The sequence below is a fragment of the Amborella trichopoda genome, chromosome 5, assembly GCF_054954075.1.
Source record: "Amborella trichopoda isolate Santa Cruz 75 chromosome 5, AtrichopodaSantaCruz75HAP2 v2.0, whole genome shotgun sequence".
Lineage (NCBI taxonomy): Eukaryota > Viridiplantae > Streptophyta > Magnoliopsida > Amborellales > Amborellaceae > Amborella > Amborella trichopoda.
In genome coordinates this window covers 43,754,428-43,765,483 of record NC_142340.1, presented here as the reverse complement: position 1 = coordinate 43,765,483, position 11,056 = coordinate 43,754,428, and the positions used below count along the sequence as shown (strand labels likewise).

At 38.5% G+C, this 11,056-nt stretch overlaps 1 protein-coding gene across 2 annotated transcripts; it reads left to right on the top strand.

The window, feature by feature from the left end:
* Positions 1-507: 507 nt before the first annotated feature.
* EMB2745 (Tetratricopeptide repeat (TPR)-like superfamily protein) lies at positions 508-10,710 on the top strand. 2 transcript variants are annotated; one of them, XM_020665833.2, is made up of 4 exons: positions 510-705; positions 2,158-2,269; positions 3,162-6,150; positions 10,150-10,710. In XM_020665833.2, the coding sequence occupies exon 3, from the start codon at positions 3,496-3,498 to the stop codon at positions 5,725-5,727; it is 2,232 nt and encodes a 743-aa protein (XP_020521492.1). In that variant the 5' UTR covers positions 510-705; positions 2,158-2,269; positions 3,162-3,495; the 3' UTR covers positions 5,728-6,150; positions 10,150-10,710. The 2 variants fall into 2 exon arrangements, with proteins under 2 accessions (XP_006842237.1, XP_020521492.1); XM_006842174.4 differs by lacking the exon at positions 2,158-2,269 and having other exon boundaries at positions 508-705.
* Positions 10,711-11,056: the final 346 nt, after the last annotated feature.

Sequence of the window (11,056 nt, the reverse complement as noted above, 5' to 3'; positions counted from 1 at the left end):
CAAGTTTTTGAAATAGTGTATCTTGTGATGCACATTTGGATCGTCAATTTTCAAGATTTTTAAATTTTTATAGATCTGAGGGATCTAAACTATTTTTGAAGCTTTAAATTTTATAATTAAATATGAAAAATATTTTAAGGCTATTACAAAGATTTATAGTATTGAAACCACATTTCTAGACACTATATGAAGGTGTGCTTTACTTTGGTTATTTGGAACCTTGACTCTATACAAACCACACCCTTATCATATAATATATTTTATTTATATAATAGATATTTACGATATAATATATATAATATAAATAATATTTAATATATAATGTTTAAATAAATATAGTTATATACTTTTTAGTTATATTAAATAATGTATGTATATATTTTATATTTAAATTAATATAATATATTTAAATCAAGTTACCAAATAAGTTTTTGTTGCGATAAATAAAAGTCATACTTAAATAATTACCCGAGAAAAATTTATATATGGTTGCAACCTTAAAATGTTGAATTAATGTATGAATATAAGAAAAAAAGTTTTTGAGCCTTAAAAATGTTGCATCTTGCTCTAATGTGACTCGTTGAAACTCTCGCAGCTCTCTCCCCGAGCCGAGCTCAGTCTTCTCTCTCCTAGCTAGGCGCTAATCTCTCTGTGAAACCTAACCTTGTGATTGTAACCATAACAGCTGCTCTCTCTGATTATAAGGTACGGATGATGCCCTTTTGGCATGGATTTTACATTTGTGTTTTTTGTGTTTATGGTTAGGGTTAGGGTTTCTGATTTTTCACATGTGGTTGCTCTTGATTTTTCATATATGGTTGAATTCGAAATTTATAAAATTTGGAAATATTTTGGAAGTGAAAAATAAAACTTATTATGGGTGAATGTTGAACTATTGCATTACGTATATTAGCCATTAATTTGCCTGCTAGCAATACATTTTCCGTTCTTTAATGTTTGACCATTATTTGCTGTTCGCTTTAATCTTACGAATTAAATTGTGCTCTGGATTCCCTTCTTATATAATTATGTACCATATGGTATGATTATTCTAACTCTTCAAATTGTTTTTTTTTTAATTATTTTTTTTATTTTTTTATTTATTTTTATGCTGTGAACTCTTCAAATTGTTTACTTGAAGGGATTGTCTATAAAACAACCTTTTATCTTTTGTACCTGGATCACAATCATTCCCTCGCATTAGATGTCAAATTCGATGGTTTGAGGTGAGTTATGAAGTCCGAGAATTTTTTTTTTTTGGAACTTTATGTCTATTCAACAACACAGTTACAACCACCCATTTTGAAATTTAGGGGACAAAGATGATGACCTCTATGTACAAAAGATAAATGGTTTTAAGTTCCAGAAACCTATTGTTGTTCCCAATTATGAAATTTAAAGTTCTAGAAATGGTGACGATCAAGCAAATCTATAAAATACTTGAAAATCTTGAAAATGGATGGTCTAGATAATGTGTTGGAAGATGAACTATTTTTAGGACTAGAAATCCCCTTTTTTTCATGTCTATGAATCACAAGGTCGAGATGATCAATTTGAGTGTCTTCCAGCATAGGAAAAACCTTATCTAGTGGGTTTTTTAGGTGCAGCTTACCCGTACAGTATAAGGTTAACACCTTATATAAACTTCTTCTTTTAAGTAACTGAAATTTTTTTATATTCAGGATGTGATTTGCTTACGAACTATAAAAAATGCCATTGGATAAGAAAAAGTATACAATGGGACTACTTATCTTTGGCACAAGGCGGTCACAATTAATGTTGACCATTGGATGTGAAATTAGATGGTTGCATTTTTTTTTATTGACCAAGCTCAAACTTCAAAAGTAATTTTCACGAACTTTGTGACACTCAAACTATCAGATTTCACAATGGTTGTAAGTAATTGTGGCTTCCTTGTATCAAATGTAACTGGTCTCATTGTATACAATCCCATTAGAACGTTAGTTTAAATAGAATGGGAGTGTGGTTAGTTTATGAGAAGGGATGATGTTTTGTCTCCATTGTCATTGTAGACTATTGCTCTGTTGCAATTGTTTTTGTACTCAACTTATTGTTTGTTTGTTTACTGGTTTATGAGTTATCTATTATTTGTTGTTCTTCAACAGTTTATTCATTGTGCTTTATTGATTGGGTTAGGAAGCTGATCCGAAATAGTGTTGGTAAGGCTCGGATGATGATGATGATTTTGACTGGGTCGGGTTTCGATTTCTTTTTTATCTAATACAATCCTTGTCGGGAGCCTATGCCAGTAAGTATAAAAATTCACGTAACAAGAGAAGCAAAGTTATTGCATCTAGTTGACAAAGGTTGCATCCATATTATAAATCTTGTTCAATCCATCTTCTTCCACATTTGTCAAACCAAGCCATAGAAGCAGGATGAGTGCATTGTTCTTGTTAGGTGCATATTTGTAGGGGTGTGTTGCAAGGAAAAATAATAAACTAGAAAAATAAAAATGAAAATAAAGGTTTAAGAGATTATATTTTCTCTCTAGATATGCAAGGGAGTCCACCCCAAGATATTTTTGCAAGATCAAACACTTTCTTTGTTTTCCAATCGCTCTCTTTATAAAGAAGGGACATCTTCCCTTTAAATACAGACTAAAAGCAATAATAATAATAATAATAATAAAACTTAACTCTATCTCTCCCTTAACTCGTAAAACCCAGTCTAACATATCCTAACAGACCAACTATGCTAAATCCCTATTCATATCTTTTTTCAGAAAACTTAAACTTCCTACCCCTTAAATCTTTACAACTAAAAAAAACAAGAATCATGTTAAAGAAACTAAAAATTCAAATAACATATTTTTTAAGTGCTAAAAAAATATAAAAATAAAAAATAACAATAATCATTGTTTTATTTGCATCTGGGTGTCAATGTTGTTTTGTCGTCTATTCAATGACACTCTTATAACCACCTAATTTGAAATCTAAAGATACAAAAGTGATTGTGGCCGCGTACAAAAAGTGAATGGTCTATTTATATACTTCTTGTATTTATTATCAGCAGTTGTGTGAGTATGCATGTCTGTCTTGTTTTGACTTATGAAATTATCATTCAATGAACTAATATTACCCATCCAAATACAAATACTTACACGTTACGAATTACACTGCCTAATTTCATGTCTTCAGAATCAAGAACTTCGAGGTGCTGTCAAACACAGGTTTGCAGGCTCCATCAACATTTTAGACAAGTTATAAAAAACAATGCTTTCCAGTATAAGAAGCTAGATCATCCACCTTCTCAGGGGGCGAGAACTGCAAGATTCTAGTTGTCAAACAGCATATGGGCACGAGGAATTGGCAGAAAGTGCTCGCTCTCTGCTCACACACAGTCGTCTAACGAGAAGGAAGGGCACACCCAGTTGGAGTGTTCACCTCTTCTTCTTCTTCTCACTCTCAGAACCAGAACCAGCTCGCTTTGTATGAGGGCCTAAAAGCAGAAAGGCAATAGAGCGAGAGATAAATGTCACTTTGTCTCTCTATCCCTAACAATAAGCATTCCAGCTCAGGCCTTTCTTCTTCTTGGGTGGCCACCAAAGCAGACAAATCTTTTCTCTCTCTCCTCTTGAAAACCCACTTTGACCGCCGCTCCTCTGTCCTCTCCTTCCTGCGCCGAGCCCAAAATCACCCCTCTTTCCTCCTCACCAAATGCCTTCTCCTCCACATCCTTTCCCACTTCCGCCTCTTCTCTCAGGCCCATGCCGTTGCCGTCTCCCTCCTCAACTCCCACGAAACCCGCCCCATCTCCTCCTCCTCCTCTTTCGTCATCCTCCTCTTTGAATCCCTCAGAAAAACCCACTCCCTCTTTCGGCCCTCCTCCTCATCCTCTGCCGCTTTTGATGCACTCATCAGATCCTATGCCGACTGCAACATGCCCCACGAGGCCCTCTCGACCCTCTGTCTCTCTCAGTCAGAGGGTTTCATGCCCGGCGTTCTCGCATACAATTGCGTCATCCATTGCCTCTTCAAATCTCACAAACCCAAGTTGGCTTCCGATGTCTATGCGGAGATGCTCCGCTCCTCTGTCTCCCCCAATATCTACTCGTACAATATCCTCATCTCTGGTCTCTGCTCTACTGGGAATCTTGATGGAGCCTTGGCCCTGTTCAAGGACATGGAGGCTAGAGGCTGTTCCCCTAATCTTGTCACCTATAACACCCTCATCGATGCCTATGCCAAGTCTGGTCGAGCCCATGAAGCCCTGCGCTTGCTGGAATCCATCCCCCTCAGGCCCAATTTGGTGACCTTCAATTCGGTTGTGAATGCATTTTGCCGGGAGCGGAGATTGAAGGAGGCGGAGGCGGTGCTCGATAAGGTGAGGTTGGCTGGCTTGGTCCCTGATAGTATAACTTACAACACGCTAGTGCATGGGTGGTGTTTGGAAGGAAATGTGCACCGTGCCCTTGCCCTGCACTCGGATATGGCAGCGGGAGATGGGTTGGTGCCCAATGTGGTTACATACACCTCTCTCATCTCCGCAGTCTGTAAAAGCGGGAATCTCCGCAAGGCCGTGGAGCTCCTTGATAAGATGAGAGAGAGGGGGCTCAGGCCTAATGGGGTGACCTACACAGCACTTATTGATGGCTTTTGCAAGCAGGGGAATATTGAAGAAGCCTACTCTCTCTTACTTGAAATGACAAATAGTGGGTTCTCACCTTGTGTAATCACCTACAATGCGCTCATCAATGGCCTGTGCAGAGAGGGGAGAATGGCTGAGGCCCTCGACATCCTCTCGATCCATATGCCCGAGAAAGGTATCACCCCTGATATCGTAACATACTGCACAATGATCACTGGTTATTGTAAAATTGGGGATTTGGACACAGCTTTCTGTCTCTTCCATGAGTCAATGGGCAAGGGTATGCCACCTGATGCCGTGACATATTCATCCCTTATTCGAGGGCTCTGCGAGGAAAGGAGGCTGAGTGATGCCCACAATTTGTTTGAGCAAATGGTTAATAATCGCATGGGCGTAGCGGGTGGCCTGCGTCCTGATTGCTTCACATACACGATACTTATTGATGCGTATTGCAAGGAAGGAGAAGTGGGTCGCGCTCTCAACCTTCACGACGAGATGGTTAAGAGGGGCATTCTCCCTGATGTCGTGACCTACAGCGTGCTCATCAACGGGCTTGCGAAGAAAGCTAGGACAAAAGAGGCCAAGCAACTCTTGTTCAGAATGTTTCATGATGGCTCAATACCACCTGAAATCACCTATGATCAATTAATGGGTCGATGGAGTGATGGGGATAGTGGGGTTGCACTCATGAAAGGTTTCTGTATGAAAGGGTTGATGAGTGAGGCTGATAGGGTGTATAGGTCGATGGTAGAGAAGAATTGGAAGCCCACTGAAGCTGCTTATAATGCGATGATACATGGGCATAGTAGGGGAGGGAGTATTTGGAAGGCTCTTGAGCTTTACAGGGAAATGCGGGGTTCATGCTATATCCCCAACATTATTAGTGTGATAGCTTTGATTAAGGGGCTCTCACATGAGGGCCGGAGCAAGGAAGTGAGTGAATTGGTCCATGAGGTTCTGAGAGATTGTTTGGTTCCTGAAGCTGAATCTTCCAAAGTAGTTGTGGAGATAAACCACAAAGAGGGAAATGTTGAAGCAGTGATTGATGCCCTTGCTGAGATGGCCAAGGATGGTTTTCTTCCCACTAGTGGAGAAACTGGGTCGTCCAGAAGATGATGGTACCGACTTCTTCTTGTGCTTTTTATTGGGCTTTGTAAGTGGAAAACTGTCCACTTGTGGTACTAACGTTCCTGACCAGGCACTTGTGCTAAACTTTGAAGTTTGAAGTTCTAGTATGAAGCAAAAAAATTCATGGTATGAGAGGTGGGGAAGTTGTCAGTTGGGCTTTGAATTTGATTACAAGCTAATATACACTTCTCTAGACTAGTATTAAATTGTATCTACTAATTCCCCAAGCCTAAAGGTTGCATTTTCAAGCAGGCTACAATTGGGCTGGGCTTCAAGGTTGTATCATGTTAACATCCAGATGTTTTTTTCCTGTATATGAGTTTTGATTTGATGGGCTGAGAGTTCCTACAGGAGATTAACCAAATTAAAGTTGATCGATTTCCGAGAGAAGACAGACAGATAAGAAGATTGGTATGTTCCGGAAACATGTTCTTGATGCAGTTTAAATATTTCCCGTTATAGGTACACATCAGTAGGTCATTTTACGCATGGGATCCTGGGTTGCTGGCTGGATGTTTGATTCCTTTTTGCTATAGACTTACATTTTAAGTGGTCTAATTTCTCCCTTTGCTGATTCTGAGCTAATGCTATCATAAAACTGACTGCTTCTCAAATTATTGTGTTACTCATAAGTGCTAAGTGGTCTTATTTCCTACTTTGCTGATTATCATTTAAAATGTATTGGTTCTTGTATAGTTTCTGTGGATATAGAATATATGAATTTGTTCCTGGTACTCTGGTAGTTGACCTATAACGTACTTATTGAATTGTTTTTGTTAAAAACTATGGTAGTTTACCATATTCTTACTTCGTGAATTATTTTTGTTAATGAATTATGAGAACAATTGTCTGTTTTTTTATAGAATTAGAAACTCTTTTTGTTGTTCTTATAGAATTGAAACTCCCTTGTGGAATGATCAATCTCTTATTTTTTTCAAGGTAGATCTCAATGATTTTAGATCTGAGAACCTAATACTCGCCTGAAGACCTTGAAGCAAACTCTGAGTTGTGGATTTGGTTATCAAGTTTGCAGACATTCTTCATAAATCTATTACGGAAGTCTTAATAGGCCTTGTCAAGATGGGTTTTCTGTAAATATTAAATGTAGATGGTCCCCTTTTGGTTTATTAAATTTTTAGATTCTTATCATTCATAAAATTTTAAAATAATCCTCATTTTTGTTGTTTAAGGAGGTTACCTGGTATTTGTGTGCAAGAATACACCTCGTCAAGGGACTTGATCATGTGGAATGAGCTCGTCCTAAATCACAAGGGAAAAGATTTTGGGAAATGGAGGAAACATGGAGAGATTGAGGAAAATGTCACACATAGAATTAGAGCTGTGTGGGCAAAGTGGAGATGTGCAACTGGAGTTTTATGTGACCGCCGCATACCAATGAAGTCGAAGGGAAAGTTCTAGAAGACAACTGTGAGATTAGTTTTGCTTTATGGGGCGAAATGTTGGGCGGTCAAGAAACAACATACCCATAGTATGAGTGTAGCTGAGATGAGGATATTGAGATGGATGAGTGGTAAGACAAGAAGGGATAAAATTAGAAATAAAAATATCTAGAAGAACTTAGGAGTGGCTGGCCATGCAGCACATACCCAATACAACACCTATTAGGAGGTGTGAGATGGTTCAAATGGAAGGTCTAAAAAGAGCAAGGGGTAGGTCCAAAATGACATGGTTGGAATTGGTGAGAAAAGATATTGCGAACTTATGGGTATAGTCTGTGGTAGAGCAGAATAGGGGATCAGGATTAATGTAGTCGACCCTAAATAGTTGGAAAAAGGCTATAATGATGATGATGATGGAAGAAAAATGTATGGGAACTTCAGTCACAATGTCATGATCCACTATGGCAATCGAAATAAGTGTGCAATTTGATTTTGCGGTGGTTGTAGGTAAACTTTTCTCCGTGTAGGTTGACGCCTAAAGGGGTTGGACAATTGTTAATGTAAGCTGGACAACTAGCAATTACATGTGGAAGACTGATCCTTAGGCAGCCACAGGGATGTGTCTATTTTCTAACAAGTGGATTTTAATTTGCCAAGTTTTACCTTGATACCTTCATTTTCTTATATCTTTTACTCATTTGTGGAGTGATTGACCATTACAATACTCTCAAAACTGATTTATGTATGCATCTTAAGATATTAGATATGCGTTGATACTTGAAATTCTCCATTGGATGTTCACATCTTATAAGTTTACTGAGGTCTCCAGTGTGAGAAATTTGTGCCCCACTTGGTTTTGTGTCGTAGTTGGATAAACACCCTAGTATTGTGTTCCTAGAGTAGACTGGATTTCAAAATGGTTGTATTGAATCGGAATGATGTGGATTCAGTTATTTGCTCCATTGAACTTTGCAAATGGCATCCCTTAAGATAGCACAGGTGCCCTTCTCGTGCCAGGTATCTCCATTACATTCACCCACTCCTTTCCCATTGTCGTAAACACCTCTAAAGACATAGAAGAAGAGGGAACAGAAACCCATGATAATCTAGTAATCAAAGAATTGTTAAGTGATTAAGCTAAGCAGCTGGGGTCTATGCAGAATCAGATGGTATTACATCTCAACAAAGAGGTGCAGTTTTCTATCATTTTCTTTTTCTCTGGGGAGTCAAATAAGTTCCTGAGGACCTCAAACCCTATATTAATGTAGCTATGTAACTATGGTTCGCAAAATATGTGCAGCTTGCTATCTATGCCACACTTCTGAACACAGCCTAAAATATCATGTAGTTAGCATCTTATGAAGGAACTTGATTCTCAAGCACAAAACCTCCAATTTTGAGGTGCAATCTCTTGGCTAAGACTACGCTTCAAGGTAGTATTCTCACTCCCATAACAAATGGCCTTTAGTTTATTACAATAAAGAATTAGTCCCTTAGACATTTCATCCGCATCTACGCCAACTAAGATGTATATTGTAAGTATCGGGCTTGGGCCCGATTGATTAGTTGTTGAGTACTGCAACAGTACATTCCAAGTTCGATTCCTACCGCTGAATGAGCCAAACACAAAACATGAGGAAAGCGAAAAGTATACCATAATACCATCACTTTTAATACAAGGAGTCAAATCAACCTTAGTTGCTGGACATGAAATCAGGTGGCCAGGCCTGGCTCATTTTCCAAGCTCAAAGTCTAAAAGAAATTTTTTTGAACTTCAAGACACAAATCAAGAGTTAGATTTCACATATGATGGCTATGGGTAATTGTGATCTCCTTGTATCTAAGGTAATGGTTTTATACTATACGATCAGTGTTTTAAAAACTGCTAGGCGACCGGGGGGGTCCAGGCCGCCCAACGCCCAAGCAGACGCCCAGAACCTGGGTGGCCCAGTAGAAAGCAAAAAATTGTGGGGTTTTTCTCTCTCTAAAATAGGCTTTAATGGGTTTTAGGTTTCAAATGAACCTAAAACCCACAATTTTACCTCTTTAGTATTAAAAAAAATGATAAAACAATGCCCTCATGAGGGGCATTTCCGCCCTTAGGCGGGGCGCAGGCCCAAGGTGGCCACCTAGGCGGGTTCCCGAGCACCCAGGGATATTCCCCTAGGCCTGGGCGTCTGGACCGCCTAGGCAGCCGCCCAGACACTAGGCGGTGCGCTTTTTAAATCACTGTATATGATCCACCAAAAGAAAAATATGTATTCTGTAATTTGCAGCTATACATGCAGGCAGCTATTAAGTCAGAATTTCATAAAAGCGCCAAGCACATCAAGTTAGATAGCCACATGTCCAAGAGAAAAACTACTTCAAGGGGGAGGTATACTCGTCACTTTATGCAATGCAATACACTTAAATTGGGGCATCAATGTCTCTCTTACAGGGTGAGCCTATAAGAACCGCATACATGCAAATCTTATATTTCAGAATTTTCATCATAGAGACCTATACTGATTTCCATTATTGGGTACATTACATTAGCATTCATCCATCAAATAGTACACACTGTTCAACAAACTAACATCCCAATTCCCATTGGTTGTGCACCATAGTTGTATGGCACTTCAAGTCACTTGGATAGTAGATCATAGTTCTCTGTTGGCTGTTTGCAGCATGAGAATGAAAAGGATTAAATTATAACTCGAAAGCAAAATCAAACTCTCAAAAGATTACAAATGCCTGTGTTGTTTAATGCATCATGGACTACCTGTCCACACCAGTTTGATGGTATTACAGACTGATTTCTTGTAAACTTGCAAATTAGAATCCAGAGCATGTCTGTCCCATGTAGCCAATGCATTCAATTGATATTTCAGGTAGTTCCCGTTAGTTAATCATTACTTGTCCCTGATAGCTAATGTCCCTGAAGCCCCAATTCATTATAGATGCATCTATAATTTTTCTTGATGAATAGATGATTTATTAAGAGAATTGCTCGGGGTTTGATATGCAGGAATCTGGTGTTTTGATATATCTTCTAGTTAAGGCACTACCGTTACCACTATTATTGTATTTTTAGTATAAGATTTCGTGCCTTCTCCATAATCCCCATGTTTGGGAAGGATTTTCAACTTCAGAGTATGATCCAGACATGGTTCGTTGTAGCTGCTTTGGTTTCTTGAGGAAGCCGTCATAAAACATTGAAGCCTGCACATGGATTTGGTATTCATTTCTCTCAAGAATATTTGTTAACAGATTATACAGAGGATGTGGATGGTCTTTCCTATAAAGTACGGGGCTGACTTTTCCCACTCGAGTGCCAGTGGATTGCGGTGCCGTAATGATAACCCCGAAGAGACGTCCATGACTGCTTTTCAAATGGAAACTCCTATCAAGGGTACCCACCATGTTACTCATACAAGGTAAGTTGCTGGGAATAAATTCAGAAGTCCTCTATTCTGTAAATTATGGTTTTTGTTTAGTAATTTTCATTATTCTATCTGTATGCCTATGGATATAATATTTTTCATTACCTTATCCATATGAGCAAATAAAAAACATTACTCTTTCTGCAGGTTATGGTAATTTTTATGCTTTTATTCCATGAAATTTGCTTATTGCACAGGTGTCAGATGACATTGATTCAGCATTCATGAATAATGTTGTTATGCTTCCTTTTAATTACTATCGTATTTTTACTAGAGCTTATTAAAATATTCTACAGCTGCCCCGAGACATGAGCTGAACTCATAAATTGCCTGACAGAGCTATTTCCCTGGGTTTTCCAAACTTATCTTTTCTTTTTTGATCAATTGGTCATTGTATGCATCAAAATGATTATATATAGGTTGCCTTCTGATTTGAATTCTGAGTTATCCAAACCTTCAGTTATCAAGGAATTTGGCATGGGCTCCAGTCAG

What these genes read in the sequence shown, in the direction of transcription:
- EMB2745 (XM_006842174.4), top strand. Translation starts at nt 3,496, where the DNA reads ATGTCACTTTGTCTCTCTATCCCTAACAATAAGCATTCCAGCTCAGGC.